The sequence below is a fragment of the Dromiciops gliroides genome, chromosome 2, assembly GCF_019393635.1.
Source record: "Dromiciops gliroides isolate mDroGli1 chromosome 2, mDroGli1.pri, whole genome shotgun sequence".
Taxonomy (NCBI): Eukaryota; Metazoa; Chordata; class Mammalia; order Microbiotheria; family Microbiotheriidae; genus Dromiciops; species Dromiciops gliroides.
Window position 1 is genome coordinate 274,511,493 of NC_057862.1, and position 16,721 is coordinate 274,528,213.

General features: G+C 38.8%; 1 protein-coding gene across 3 annotated transcripts in view; it reads right to left on the reverse strand.

Annotated features, from left to right (window-relative positions):
• The window catches only part of SAMD4A (sterile alpha motif domain containing 4A), a 309,605-nt gene that overhangs the window by 133,186 nt on the left and 159,698 nt on the right, over positions 1 to 16,721 (reverse strand). For all 3 annotated transcript variants that reach the window (XM_043985301.1, XM_043985302.1, XM_043985303.1), the window contains one exon: positions 15,037 to 15,558. In XM_043985301.1, coding sequence (XP_043841236.1) covers positions 15,037 to 15,558 — 522 coding nt within the window. The remainder of the gene's footprint in view (positions 1 to 15,036; positions 15,559 to 16,721) is intronic.

Below are 16,721 nucleotides of genomic sequence, written 5' to 3' on the forward strand. Positions count from 1 at the left end.
TTTCATTCTTTCTTTCTTTGTGGGGCAATGAGGATTAAGTGACTTTATACAGGGTCACATAGCTAGTTAAGTATCAAGTGTCTGAGGCCAGATTTGAATGCAGGTGTTCCTGAATTCAGGGCCACTGTGCCACCTAGCTGCCCTCAGGAGTAGATTCTTAATAAATGCTTATTGATTTAGTGATTGATCTCTCCCATAAGAATGTCATCTCCTTGAGGGGAGGGACCATGTTTTTTGCCTTTCATTGATACTTAGCACAGTGCCTGGCACATTATCATCCAGTTTCAAATATTGATGGACTGACTAATTTGAATATGTCAAATGGGCATCCAGCTGTTTATGGACCTAAATGACAGTTTTCTTTGAGCAGACTGGACCCCCACACAAGCTTTACTCTATGATCTGTGATGATGGAAGGTACTTCAAACACCAACATAAATAGTGGGTAGAATCTCCAAACTAGAAACCATTAAGAACTAAAACACACTTCTATGATAAAATACTGGACATGTTGGTAAGTAGCAGTGTGTAGTGAGGCAAAGTATATCTTCCAAATCTAGCATTATGGGGGAAAGGTATTTGTAATATAGACTATTCAGCTAGATTTAGATGATAAATAGTTCAGGAATGAAACAAAAAAAAAGATGAAAAAATCTCTCTCTCCCTTTTGCAAGTTTTCCTTTTCTCCATTCAAAAACTTCTTTATTATTCCTTAAAATAATATTTTATATATGTCAAATTGGTGAAAGTGTTAGTATCTAAAACTCCATCAACAAGTTTGTTTATTTGGGGGAGGGCGTAGAGTGCCATTTGCTGCCCTTCAGAGAATACCCATTTCAAAGTAATATTCTTGCTTTTCAAATGAACCAAAGTAGCCAAATGGTTCACAAATAATTTTTTAGAATTCATACAGGTATTTCTTGTTTTATACAGAATAGGGGTATTTTTACTTTTTTTATGGACAATTTTATTTCATTTTTGCAAATGCTATCCCAGAGCTTAAGGAAAGCTGCAGCTGCAACAGAGGTCCATCAAAACCCATTGTTTTGGAAATGAGGCTTGATAAAGCAAAGTGGATAGACAGCAAGATTAACATTGGAAAATCCTCACTTTGGTCACCAACTTCTATATAGAAACAGCATGGATGGAAAATAGACCAGAAGATGCAAAATGGCTTCCATTTGTTTTGGTTGCTTTTCTAGACAACACTAACCAACAGTTTGGTGTCCAGGAAGATTCAGGAGCTGAAATGTTCATTTAGAGTGTAAACTCCTTGTCTTTTGGTTCTTTTTCTATCCCCAGCGCTTAGCACAGTGCCTAGTGCATGCTAGGCGCTTCATAAATGTTTACTGAATTGAATCAAATTAAACATCATAAAGCTGCCTGAAATGACTGCTGGTCCACAATGGAGAGCAAAGAACAGAACTTTGAGGGTAATGCCTAAATTTTTATGGAAAAGAGGAACACAAAATTCTCCTCTCAGTAACCCATCTTAGTGTTGAATTAACCCTCACCATCCTTACGGTGTTTTATTTTAAAAATAAATTCTCTCTGCATCTGGAGATAGCATCACACATTCAGATACCTGGGCTAACGAAGTTTCATAGTTTTTAAGGGTCACTGACTTCATGCAAATTCTCAAATCATGGATTTGAGAAGAAGCAAAAGATTAGCAAGTTATACTTCATATTTTAATGTTTTTCTCATTTTTCTTTCTGCCTTGGACCTAGAACACTGAAAAGCAAGCAGTTATACAAAATTTTAGCTTCTGGGAAAGAGGGGTAGGGATGATTTCTGTGGAAATATCAAGTTGTCTGAGCTATTCTTTTGCTATTTTAAAGATGCAATATTAGGTAGGGCAGTAACAAACTTTTCTTTTGTTAAATGTTTCCCAAAAAGGAGAAGGAAACCAAAGCTAAAAATAACATTATGCCAGCTGTTAGAAATGTTCTTCAAAGGAAGCAAAATAACTGTTTTGTATGCTATTACATTAAAGACCAAATTTAGGGTTAATGCAACAGAATTATTCAGTCACATGCAGCTCCTGCTGGATATTTGGGATGGAACAATTTTCTATGCCACAAAAAAGACTGTTGAGGAAAGAGAAAATAATTCTGCTTGAAATCTAGAAGTGACCCCATCAATTCAACTCACAAAGGGTCTAAAATTGCCAGGGAACCCTGAGATACAGACCCACACACAACCTTCTTTTCTCTCCTTGTTAAATTCTGAAAAGGTTTCTCTATAAGGGCTGTTTCTTTCTCCCCTCCTTGGAGAAGGGTGGTGTCCAGAGGAGGGGGCTTCCTGAAACTAGTTAATTTCTCTACAACAAGTTTAATCAGTAGTGGTTTCCATCCTATTGATTGGAATGTGCCTGAGTAAGTCATAATTTCATGAAGTATGAAGGATAGAGGAAAAGGAATCATCATGTAAAATAAATTTATGTTTCTGAACTATTCTGTGTTGGAGGCCAAGGGCGGCTGTTATCACCACCACCACCACCATCTCATTCCTCTCTTTTTTGATGGAATTCAGACAGAAATGGTCACTAACCCATTATTCTTGTACATTGAATGTTCTATGGACTATTCTCTCTACAAATGGCTAAGAGAGACATAGAGATTATATTGAATAAAAACATTGGGATATAAGCTCATCTTGGCTTATATCATGGACATAAAAGCCCATGAAAGAAGGAGCTACTTATATATAATTATAGTCTCAAGGTCATGTTCATGTTAGATTTTCAGTAGGTGCTAAATTAAAAAAAAAATTTAGGTGCTAAATTTTTATGGCCTGCAGTGATGTTACACAGGACCTACCATTTCCTTGCATAAAATACATTGATCATTAAGTCCAGGAATCAACCAATAATATTTCTGTAGTTTCTCGTGGCAAAAACCAGGACATTGTTATCAGAACCCCCTCCATTTCCACAAACATATCTGCATGATTCAATCATTTAGTCAATGTTTCTTTGTCAATGTATTATTGGCTGACTTGTTGAGGGGATCACCTGTGGAAGACTTGGAGATTCTATTCTTTGATCTTCATTATTTATAGGCTCCATCTGGAGGAACCTCACTTTCAGTTACATTCTGGTCAGCCAATTCCAAAGACACATACCTGTTGTCAAGCCTTTACTATTGCTCAGTGACATGATATCTGATTGTTCTAAACATATTTCTTATCTTTGTAGTAAGGGGATAGGCCTCCTTATGTATAATCAATTGGTAATTTCTGGTGGTAATGGCCTGGTTACTAAATTGCCATCATAGTTCCTGTCATTTCTATAAACAAAAACACTGTCTGAAGCTTCTTTCTTCAACATTGTTGAATTTCTGTGAGGATTTGGATTCCAAACATCTTAAATCTCAGCCATTTCGCAGAGGTCAACAACTTTCAGTTACATTTGACAAATCCAATGGCACGGGCACAGTGTCAGTCTTGATTATTGTTCGGTGATGTGGTAGCTAATCTTTAGAAAAGTATTTCTGTATGTGTAGGCACTTTGAAGATTATCAGTTTTCTTCCTGCTTTTTGATGAGGAAGTTTTCATCTTTGTGTTACTGCTCAATCATCCCAATCACCCCTTCCCCCTTTTTTCCTTTTAAGGCCCAAGAGGGAAGGAGGATCTTACTGTACAGTGACTGAGGAAACCATCCTAGCCGGGGAAAAACTGATATGGGGAACACAAATGAGGAGTGAGGATTAGTGCCTGGGGAAAAACCAAGCCAGGAGCTAAGAGAGACTGCAGACCTACAGTCCTGACTGGGTTGGAGGAGGGGAGCAGAGGGTAAAGAAATAGAAGGGAAATTCAGTTCTCTAGACATGAACTGGGCCTTCACTTAAATCTAATTTAGTCACAATTCCATCTAAGAGTACTTTTCAGCTGCAAAGAAGATGAGAGTGCCCATATTTTCCAACCAAAGCCTGAGAGAAAGGAGGAATGGATAGATGAATGAAGAATAAATGAGAAGGCATTAAGCACTTGTGATGCTCCAGGAAACATCATCATTAGAGTATTGAGGATGCCAGAACAAACCATGACCCTGAGGAGCTTTCATTATAATGGGAGAAATCAATATATAAAGGACAAGAAAGTTGGGAAGGAGAAGGTATAAGAACAGCAGTATGTTTGGAAATTATCAGGAAGTGGCTAGTGGTCATCAGGGTCCCAGCAGCACAGTCTGGGTTCCAGTGGAAGGGGGATAAAAAAGCTGTCCAGAGTGTAAGCAGCATGGTCTGAAAATGGGGGTAGGGTGGGAATAGTGACCTGATTCTGGACCAGGCAAAAGAGATCTCAACTTATCATGTGAAATTGTATTCATTCAAGAATGTGAATATGGCAGACATGGCTCTCTGTCATTTGTTATTCATTGCTATAACAATTAAAAAGTTGTATTGTTCTAATCCTCTGCCTTGCCTGGCTCTGTTAAGTAAGGTGAGACACTGAAAACTTCAATGAGCTTCAGATGTCTACAGTTTTTTGAGTGTCAGGTGAAAAGATATCCAGACAGGTAAATTACCCATGATTTGAATCCAAGTCCAAGAGAGTTCTCAGAATTGGTAGGACCCATGGACTACTTAAAGACAAAATATACATTGATATCTAATGAGACACTAAGGCCAAAGGCCAAAATAGAGGCCAAGGAGAAATACAGGAGTCGGATAGCCATTATTTGATTTACAACATCAGTGCTAAGATAGCTGGTAACTATGTCACAATGAGAGGAGAGTAATGACAGTCATTACCCTGATACCTGATATGCTGTCAAATAGAGTTAAGAGAAAAACAGAAGCACCACAAGGGAGATTTTTCTTATTTGTTCTAGAAATTCATGTTTTTTGTGAATGTGACCTGGATAGTCCAAGAGACAATATTTCCCTACAATCACATACCTGTTCAGTGAAGACTATTGTTGAAAATGATGCCATTGGGGGCAGCTTGGTGGCTCAGTGAATAAAGCACTGGCCCTGGATTCAGGAGGACCTGAGTTCAAACCTGACCTCAGACACTTAACACTTACTAGCTGTGTGACCCTGGGCAAGTCACTTAACCCCCATTGCCCCGCAAAAAAAAGAAAAAAAAAAGGAAAGAAAAAAGAAAGAAAGAAAGAAAGAAAATGTTGCTGCGGATTTGGTTTTTAGCTGGACAAATTCTGGGTTAGTTCTAAAGAGAGCATGAATGTTTAGCAACTGATGTTTCTCCAAGTTGTGACAGAGAACAAGGTCAAAGTAAAGGAAGGATAGAATTTTAGCTCTAATTCTCTTTCCCAAACTTCTGGGTTTTTGACTCAAAATTGATTAGCATAAGAAGATAGCCCACTGACTTGTAATCAGGAGACCAGGGCTGAAGTTCCAGCAAGGCCACTTAATAGCTCTGTGATGTTAAGAAAGTAATTTGACCTATCTGAGCTTTTTTTCTCATTGGTAAAATGGAGGGTGGGTGGATAGGGGACCTGCAAAGTCCCTTATGGCCTTGACATTCTGTGAGTCCTGAAGCAACTACAACTGATGATACAGAGCAAGAGTTCTTAAACTTTTTGTGTGTCATGAACTCCCCTTTGGGCAGTCTGATGAATCTTATGGCCCCTTCTCAGAATTGTTGTTGTTGAGCTGTTTCAGTCATGTCTGACTTTTAATGACCCCATTTAGGGTTTTTTTGGCAAAGATACTGGAGTGGTTTGCCAGTTCCTGCTCCAGCTCATTTTACAGATGAAGAACAGAGGTAAACGGGGTTAAGTGACTTGCCCAGGGTCACACAGCTAATAAAGTGTCTGGGGTCAGATATGAACTTAGGTCCTCCTGATTCTAGGGATAGTGCTATATCCACTGTGCCACCTAGATGCCCTCTTCCTCAGGATAATTGTTTTGAAATTCATAATTGAAGGAAATGATAATTGTGAGTTAGAGGTTAGTGAAAATAAAGATGCAATTATTTCCCACACAATTTCATGGAGCCTCTGAAATCTATTTCCAGACCTCAGGTTAAGACACTCCCCCCTGCCCTATGTAGAGGATTTTAATGGGAGTTTTTGCTATAGTGCTATTTTGGGGCCTAGAAGTGGAGTACATTTTGCAGACAACACCACTGGCAGTAGTAGATACATAAATATTTCAAGGTGTTTCATAAAAAACAAAAAAAAATAATTACATTGAATAGTTACAATTTAATATGTAGTCTTGGATGTAACCATTCCTGTGTGAGCCTCTTCAAATTTCGGTAGGCTGGTCCTCAGCTAACAGATGCTACAAACCTTTCCCATTTGGGGCAACCAGAGCTTGCTGCTGTAGCATCCTCCTTCAGAGAAGAGGCAACAACTGAGTCAAGAATGTCGACAACAACAAACCCCCATAATCCTACCACCACAAAAAGCAGTATGCTTCTTCTAATCCAAAAGCAGAGCTAGCTCAGATGTAAAAATGTCCAGGAGATATTTAGATTGGGCCTTGCTTCTGTTTCTTTAATGCATACGGTGCCAGTCCTTTTCCCTTAGAATATCCATTATCTGGTCCATTGTTTTGCTCCAATTGCAACTTTTAGGGAAGTGTGCATGTGTAAATAAACAGTGAAGGGAACATGAAGAAGAAAAAAAGATAACAAATACCAATAACTTATCTAACCGATGGGAAAATAACTTGGAAATTCGAATAACTTGTAGACTTTAAGACTTCAGATTGTGCCAAAATCCACATGGCTCTAGTACTTGGGTATCTTCCACCTGAGACCAAAGGGGCTATCACCTGGATCCCTTCTCACTCATCCTACAGTGAACTCAGCTATATTCATGTTGGATTGTACCCATGTATAGGCATAAATGTAGCTTGGTCCTAATGTTGGATTCTCAGCTTACATTTGTTTGTAATGATAAGTTTTGTTAAATGATCTCAATATAATAATATAGTAATCCCCAAATGGCAGCCCCAATATACAATATAGTATCTGCTTGGCATACATTATCTTATCCTCACAACAACTCTTATGAAGTAGGAAAGTGAAAGTGCTATCATTCCAATTTCACATAAGAGGAAACTGAGGCAGAAAAAGGTCAATGTAGCTCAGAACTACACAGCTGAGATTTGAATCTAGGTCTTCTGATGACAATTCTAATGTTCTTTCAATCTCTGCAAATATTCTACTTTAAGCCATGAAAATTGTGGACCTTGAAAATGAATAATTTTCTGGCAGTTTATTTTTCATTTTAGTAATAGTTCCAGATATTTTTTACTTGGGTGTTGGTCAAACCTGAATTTTTTCATGCCTTAGTAAAAATGTTAACAGAATTGTCTCTCAAAATGGTCTTAAGAGATATAATATATGTAAAGATATTATGAAAAATCTAAGATGCCTTGTAAATAGGGTATAACACTGTTATAAAGTATTATTATTTATTGCATTGTATATTTACAAAAATTTCAAAGAAAAATTCTTTCATTTGCTGTATTAATCTGTAAAGCAAGAATACATACATTAGCAAATAAAATACTGGATTTGAACTCAGAATTCAGGCTTAACTTTTCTGGGTCTCTGTTTTCTCAACTGTTAAGTGAGAAGTTGAACTAGATGACGTTAGAGGTGTGGCTCCTTCCTGCTCTAAATACTATGATCCCATTAAGGGATCATTTATGTTGATTCCATATTTACTGATTCAGAAACCTCAGTCACTTAGCCTCCATTTGTCTCAGTTTCCCCATCTGTAAAATGGATGTAACAATAGCACCTACCTTGCAAGATTGTTATGAGGTTTAAATGAGATAACTGTAAAGAGCTTAGTATGGTATATGGAACATGGTAAGCCTTATGTAAATGTTAGGTGTTATTGTTATTGCTAAAATGTTATCAACTCCAGGATCTTCATTATCAAGTAAGAGACTAGAGACAAAAGAAGAAGCCAGGTGTCTTTCTCTCTCTCTCTCCCTTTTTCTGTTTGTATTTTTTTGTTGGGCAGGGGGTTAAGTGACTTGCCCAGAGTCACACAGCTAGTTAGTATCAAGTGTCTGAGGCCAGATTTGAAGTCAGGTCCTTCTGAATCCAGTTACGGTGCTGTATCCATTGCACCACTTAGCCAGGTCTCTTAATCAACTGTAGTCCTTTCCTATTTCCACCGAATTGTTCCTATTCTTCCATTATTGCTACAGTCCCTTAAATCACTGGCATGTGGTTTTCTTGTAAGTGAAATTATGGAAATGGTCTTGGGAGAATGAAAGTGAATGAAAATCTAAAAGTTTGTAGAAATCAGTCTGAAAACTGGCCAATAGGAATCACAGAAGGAGGTGGGGGTGGGAAGCAGGTCTTCTGATCTTTTTGCTTTGCAAAAAGAAAAGACAGTTTGGTTTGGGTTGTTTTGTCTGATCCTTCTAAATGAATGCCAGTCTTCCAAATAACCCTCTAGGCAAATCATTTTAATCTGAAAAGCAAAACAAAGCAAAAAAAAGCAAACTTCTTAAGAGTCTCCTCCAGCAGCAAAAATGACAGGGCGTTCTGTTTCTCCTGACTGCCTGCCTTATGTATTTTGATGCACACTTCAAGACAGAAAAAAACCAAAACCACCCCCACCCCCACCCCCCCACCCCCTGTCTGCAAAAACAAACAAACAAAAACTCCTAATGGTGGGCTACAAGTCAGAAATGGTTTTAGATAACCAAGAATGTCAGCACAGGGCCTGGGATTCTTCTTTTCCTCATAGGAATCTTTTCTGGAACCCAATGTGCTCATGTTAAGATGAAGGAGGAGGAAGAAGAGGAAGAAACAGAAGAAGCTGCTTTCTAGCAACATTATAGTGCCCAAGGGGAAAAAAAAATTTCTCATTCAGAAAAAAACTATGGTGTCAAGAACACACAAGATGATCCAATCCTATTCTTGACCCATCCTGCCCAGAATTCAAGCCTCAAAACTCACTCTTTTCTTGCCCAAAGGAAAAGGAGATGTAAAAACAAAAATAAAAAAAGTCTAGATTAGGGATCCTTTACGATTTCACATAATTCAAACCTTCCATTCACAAAACACTTTGTCATACCTCCAAATAATTATGAATGACCAGAAGAGGGTTTGATTATCAGATTAGGGCTCAATCCATGGCAACAACCTGATCTTTCCCTTTCAGAGAAGTCATCTATTCAACTTGCATCTCCATTCAGGTGATTGTTCTGATTCTTATCCCTGGCTGCTTCTTTTCTGAGCAAGTACAGTTGCCTATTTCCAACAATGTAACCTAGTTTATTTCTATTTCACTACCCGTTAAGTCACCTAAAAATTTCAAATTAACAAAACAAAATTCATCATATCTTTCCTCTGTGGTCAGTTTTCTCTCTCATCACTTTTTCTTCTTTGTCAATAATATCCTAATCACCCAGACTTGAAATGATCATTCATGATCTCTTGATCTGGGAAATATTTTTGACTCAGTCCTCTCCTTCAGAGTCCCCTCATATTATCATTAACCCACATAAGCCTTCATTTGAACTTCTTTGGTACTTATACATAATTTTGTAGTCTAGATATTTCTATATATGTCACATCTCCCCACTACTAAATAAAAACAGAGCAGAGCTAGGTGGCTCGGTGGATAGAGCACCAGGCCTAGAGTCAGGAAGAATCAAGTCTTTTTTTTTTTTTTTTGGGTGAGGCAATTGGGGTTAAGTGACTTGCCCAGGGTCACACAGCTAGTAAGTGTTAAGTGTCTGAGGCCAGATTTGAACTCAGGTACTCCTGACTCCAGGGTCGGTGCTTTATCCACTGCGCCACCTAGCTGCCCCCAAGAATCAACTCTTGATTGAGATCTTCCTAGCTGTGTGACCCTAGGCAAATCACTTAACCCTGTTTGCCTTGGTTTCCTCATCTGTAAAATGAACTGGAGAAGGAAATGACAAACTACTCCACTATCTTCAAGAAAACTTTTAATAGGGTCACAAAGAATCGGACATGACCGAAAAAATGACTGAAAAACATCAAGACCAAAATTTCTTAGTTCCATCTGAATTATTAGTAACTTTTCCAGTGCCTTGTGCAGTGCAGAGGCACACAGTAGGCACCTAATAAAAGTTTGTTGAACTGAACTAACTCATTGTGTCCTGTCCATTCTTAAGAGTTTCTTCTTAAACCTCCCTTCCTCTCCTGGAGCTATGAATACAGTGCTAGACCAGGGACTCTGATATCTAGTTTCTAATCCTGATTCTTCTATTAACTGGCTATGTGACCTTGGGCAAGACATGACCTCAGTGACCCTCAGGTTTTTCATCTGTACCAGGAAATGGTTGGGTTAAGGTCTCTTTCAGGCTCACACTCCATTCCCATGCTGGTACAACACCTCTTTCCTGGATTGCACAGTCTCCTAGCTAGCCTCCCTAAGTCATCTCTCTTTGCTTCTGTTCATCCTGCTAATATCCCTTAGAAAAAAAATCTTTCATCATGTTAGTTCTCAATTAAAAGAACATTCAGTGTTTTACCATTATCAACAATCAGATAATACCAAACTCCTTAGCTTGGTATTCAAAGCCTTTCTGAATTGGGATTTAATTTATTCCCATCCTCATTGCCTCTACTGTTCTATTCTGCTTGGTCTTATGTTTTGACCTTCTTGTGTGCCTTCTCCAGAAGGAAGATGTTTAGAGACATCCTTTGGAGATACTTTAAAAGTTTTTAAGAGGGCCCTAAACCTTGAAAAGCTAGTGTCCACAATTTGTTTTGGGAAGGGGAATGTGCAAAAGAGAATTTCCTCATTTGGAAGGATCAAATGAGATAATATTTGTAAAGCTCTATATAAATGCAGACTATGAAATGCTAACTAGCTATTATAATACATTTGCATTCTTTGTATGTAATGGTGCTTCAGGAAGGATGGCAAGTACCTTTCAAACAAGAATTTAGCAATCCTAAAATAATAATAACTGACATGTGGGGCAGCTAAGTGGTGCAGTGGATAAAGCACCAGCCCTGGATTCAGGAGTACCTGAGTTCAAATCCAGCCTCAGACACTTGACACTTACTAGCTGTGTGACCCTGGGCAAGTCACTTAATCCCCATTGCCCCACCCCAAAACAAACAAAAAACCCAATAATAACTGACATGTGTAGTTTACAAAGTGCTAGACATGCATTATCTCATTTGAACCTCACAACAACTGTTTAATTCAGGGTGTGCAGGCATTATTATCCTCATCGATATGAAATCTGTGCTTTGTTCAGGCTGGTATACACACTGCTGCCCAAACACACCATATGTGTCTCCATCAGCACTCCTATACTCTCTGCCAAAGTGAATCTTATATATCAGCTCTGCTAAAATCCAATCTTCACCAAACAGTCTTCAATGAATCACTTGAACCCACAGGTCTCTCTCCTGCCTCTGAACCCATAGTATTTACTCTCTATTATTGATTTGGCACTTAATCATTACAGTATCTTTTGGCATCTTGTGGTAGAGTTGCCTTGTATTATATAACTCATTCCTTTATTTAACTTTTTGCATGTACATAGCTTGTCTCTGAACTAAATTGAAGTTTCTGGAGGGCAGCAAACTATGTGTTATACTTCTTTGTATCCCCACATAGTAGGTGGTTAGTAAATATCTATGGAATAAACGAATGAATGAATGAATGAATGGAGAACCAACACAGGGTAAAATGAAATATGGCAGAGCCATGGTACCAGAGCATAACAATTGGAAAAATAAACTGCTAGTAGAAAGAACTAATATAGGAAAAGGAAAGATTCTTACCCCAGTGCCACTAGTACATCTATCATAGAAAAAAATGGGACGAGCATTGGGCTTAAGCTCTTAACCCATAATCATTTTGCTTTGCATACTACACTGATGACATTCTTTTACATTTGGAAAAATATGAGAACCAAAATGTAAATCTTCAATATCACATGAGAGTCTTTAGGAGAATTAATACAATTAGTTACCTCTTTTTCCTCTTTCAGAAAAAGGACACGATATGGTGAATATCAACTAAATTATTACATCACTTCCTCCCTGGAGAAGGTAGCTTTATAAACACTACCTTATAATCAATTTTGACCATTAAAAGAATGTCTTCAGAGAATACACACACACACACACACACACACACACACACACACACACACACACACCACATATAGTGGCACTTTCAGTGTTGCACTGTCCTGAGAATATCTGCACTTTATATATACAGTAAATAACACGATTGCTAAAGAATATTTTTCTAACCAATTAATGTCATGATGATTAAAATTTTTAACCATCATTTATCCTTCTTTTCCTGTTTTCTTCAGTCATGTCTAGTTGCTTGGATTATATACATTTGTGCAATGTTTACACTTATCATGAGTAAGATCTAGATAATTGTTATTCCTCCATATGGAGGTGACTAAACCTATATTCAATTGTTACTTCTCCATATGGAGGTGATTCTCTGTGGCACAAATTCATTCACCTGGGGCAAAATCAGTTTAGGAGAGCCACAGGGATGAATAAGTGGCAGCTATGCCAGTAGAGAGGCCAATCAATCAATCAATCCCTGGAGAATCTAACCCTTGGCCCTGTGGAGTAGGAGAAAGATGCCACAGCAACAGAACCTTGGGCATGGCAGTATGGGCATAATTGTACAGCATACTTCCAGAGGGCTGAGTGACTCAGGCATTGAAAAATGGGTTGTTGCAGGAAAGAAGTATGTCTTCCAGAAGGAGATGCCTTCTCCTTTAGGGAGGAAATGTGCCTCACCCCTGTCTGTAGCACCCATGCTTATGGTGTCCTATGGTAAAACCCTGTTAGCTCTGCACAAGTTATTGCAGTGCCCTGACTTCTTGAAGGAAGTGGTGCCCAGAGCTCTGAAAGGTGCAATACCAACCTGAAAGGCTTCTACTAAAAGGCCATCAATAGATTCTATATTTGTCCTAGGTGGATCAACCTGCCTTTTTTTTCTAAGAAACTTGTCACCAGAAAGTAGGCCAACTGATTTTTTTTTGGTACCACAACATAGCTAAGTTGTGTAGAGGATGCAAACAGCATTCCTAGAGAGAGTGCTCGATTGGACAACATCATAGGTCTTCTAGGGAATTTAGTTTTATCAAAATTAGAACTTCTGTATTACTGTAGAGTCCCTGCTGTTGACACAATGTCTGTGAATGAAAGTCTTGGAGAAGGTGATGATAGGAGGCTTTCTGGGCTGTGTGGCTGCCCAAGGATAAAGTTACAAGCTCTGCTGTTATTCTGTTTACCCTCTGAAGAGACAAAATCCCATTCTCCTGTAAGGCTACCGAATGCATGTTAGCCCAAATAATATACAAGGCCTCAAAAGCATCTGGGAAGCAATGTGAATCATCTATTCATTTCATTCCATCAATGTGGTTGGGTGGCCATGGCAAAACACCAGTCTACTAAAATCTGATAACCCTAACTAAATTTGAAGCTCCCTATTCACCAAGGTTAACATTTTCCTGTCAAATCATCTCCAAATGTTTTACTCATTAGAGATAGATATGTTGTTGTTGTTGTCCATCCTTTGTTCTTGAAGAGGATCAGAAATGTAGTGACACAAGATATGTTTTGGTTTGGGTGTGACTTGCAATTTACCCCCTTGACATACTACAATACAATCTGTTGGGAGAGGGGAGTAGCATGGAACCCCTGAATCTTTCACAGTTATTCCTAAAAATTCTATAGGAATCACAAAATCCCATGGCTTAACACAGGAAGCTCTAATGAGAAGTACTCTATCCTCTACTTTGGATGTACCCTACCTATCACATCCTATTATACCAGGTCCTCGTGAAGACAAGGTAAAGCTGGATTATTATTCGGTAAAAGGTTAAATTATAATAACCTAATTTTGACACTACTAAAAAAATAAAAGAACTTACTAGAGTCCCTAGTTATATTGATATGGGACCTGAAATGCAACCTTGAGTACTCTGCTAAATAGCTATGTCGATGAATATAGCAAAGTTACTATTCAGTATGCTGGTGGATTTTTAAAATACATTTTTGAAAGACACATTAGTCCAAGCAAATCTTTAAGAGGCCCAGAAGCATTCAGTAACAATTCTTAATGCTTTTCTATCTTTTAATTGTGGGTTCTCACATGTCAACAGGCACATAATATCTTACCACAAAAAGCTTTCCTCTTTGAAAAGCTCTCTCTACACATTCAACTTTGTATTTTCACAGACACCTGGCAACATCGACTGCACAAACTGCTGTTCAGGGAAGGATGGAGAGTGACTGTGGCTGCACATTTGAACTCCACTGGGATGAATACTATTGTTTATCACTGCAGTCACCCACCATAAGTAAGGAACAGCAGTGGTAGGCATTTACTGCCCTAGGCCAGAATAGTGTGAATGGTACTTTGGTTCTATACTCCGTGGAGTGGAAGAGTATTTATTGTCTTACTCCCACCTTATCCTCCTCCTCCCACCAAGTGATATGCATATTCCTCATAGTAATTCCCAACTCCCACCACTCATAAATTAGGTTAAAAACAGGAGGGTTTCCACAGCATTCAAACCAAGCCACAGCACAAGAGAAGCATTCTGAGTTAACAAACCTCTCTCTCCTCCCCAGCCAGGAGGGAAACAGCCCCAATAACCGGAAATTAATGACAGGAAATTCAGAGAAGGAAACAATCCACGTGTGAAACAAAACAAGAAATGTACAAAGAGCCCATGAGAATGGCTGGGTTAATCGATAGGTTAGAAGTTAGGCTTAGGTGATAACATGGGAAATCAGTGTCAAAGAAAGTCCAAAACTACCAGGGTGAAAGTTATTCCTCCCTTTGAAGCAGGAAGTTATCTTTTTTTTTTAAAGCGAATTTTTATACATTAATCATTTCTAGCAGCCTAGTGTCTTCACACTACAGAAGAGTCAAAATAAGCAAGAGTTCCGCAGGTACCCAGGGCCATTTTCTACAACCAACTTAAAACCATCAGCCTTTCTCTTCTAAGGTTACAGAATGCAGCTAGTAGACATTTTCAAAGGGAACATGCCACAGCAAACTTCCCCAACCATACCAGGAGAACCACGATAAGAGAATGAAGGGCACTACTCACTTGTGCTGCTGCTGCTAGTCCCAATGGTATTGATTGTGGTGGGGACTGAAGATGAAGAGTAGAGAGGCAGGTGGCCATTCTCACAGCCCAGGTTTTTGTCCTGCCAGTTGGAGGCACTGATGCATATCCCAGAATCCCGAGAGTTCTGCCATCCATTGAGCTTGTCGTCAGAGTTTTGTCTTTGGTGATAGTAGTGTGTCTGCCCATAATCCACAGAATCAGACCGACCTCTGTTCTGACTGCTGAAGCTCCCCGATGTGCGGTCCTCTAAGTGATTCAACCACATGGCTAAAGCACTACGGTCTTCGAGTGAAGTGGCCGGGTGGATCAAAGCATAAGACAGGAGTTGCCTGCTTTCTTCTATGTGCTGGTTGTGTTCAATGGAGTGAGCCAGGATTTTAGGCAACAGTTTCATGTACTCCACTTTTGCTTCAATGTTTCCTGGCTTCAGCAAAGGCAGGTGAGTTAATAAAAGGGAAATCACTTTATCCTTGGATTCCTGCTGCCATTGGTTAATGATTCCTGGAACAGAAAACACAGGGTCATGAGCAAATATGCCTCCCCCAGAGTATATCAATACTGTCAACACGAAGTTGAAGAGATCATTCCTTTGATTTAGATTCTCAGTCTACAGAATTCACCTATTTTCCCCAAATACACTCACTACATTGCACTGGGTTGGATTCTTAATCTTGAGTGATCAGCTTGACTCTGTGGTGACCAATAGTGAAAATCAAAACACTGAGAAAACATCATACCATCCATGGAGCTATGTGAACCCAACTTCCCAGTCCCATAATCCACATCTCCAAAAAGAATACAGTCAGTACTTTGGGATATTCTAGCAAAGTTTCCCAGCCTTGTTTTCTTTTGAAAAGAAGACTAGATGCTCATAAAGGTGGGAAGATTTGTGAGTGACAGTGGAGATTAGGAGCGTCAGGTCGTGCACACAACAAAGTTACTGTAGAATCAAGTGTTTGCATACATGGACACTGGAACCCCAACAGTAAGTTTACTGCCCCCCACAACTCCCATTGCTACCCCAAATTTCTGTCTATGAAACAAAGCAAATGTGGTTTAAACTCTGGCAAAGAAAGATTGAATTGGTAATGCCGATGGGACATTCATGTATGGAGATATCATAGGGGAAGATAGGTGTTTATATGTTGTTTTGTTTAGTGGAGCTGCATTTCTCTCTTTTTAAAAACATTCTTATAAGAGATAGTTTCACAAGAGAGAAGGAAGGGATACGTTCACAAATGAAGATGATGTAAAACCAATATATATCATTATTTAAAATTAATATTGGCAAAAGGGCTTGGCTTTTGTCTTTAGTTTATGTTTCATAGCTGGAGATGACTGTAGAAAAATATAATTGTCCTCTCATATCATTATAATAAGTCTCCATACCATTTCTGTGGATGACTAAATTAAGGAAGGGAACTTAAGCCATTAACTCAAGATCAAATTGATTAATGGTGTACCTGTTCCAAAGCCATGACCACAAAGGCATCTTTGATCACAGATACTAAGTAAGCTATTGTCTTCTATCCTAAATCCTATTTTTCTCCTTAAAGGAGATGCCTCTCAACAGAGGGCTAGAACATCATAGGAAGACTCTTACATAGGCTGTCAGCCCAGTAAATTTTAAGTCATTCTTCTTTACTATTTAATATTAGAGCCTT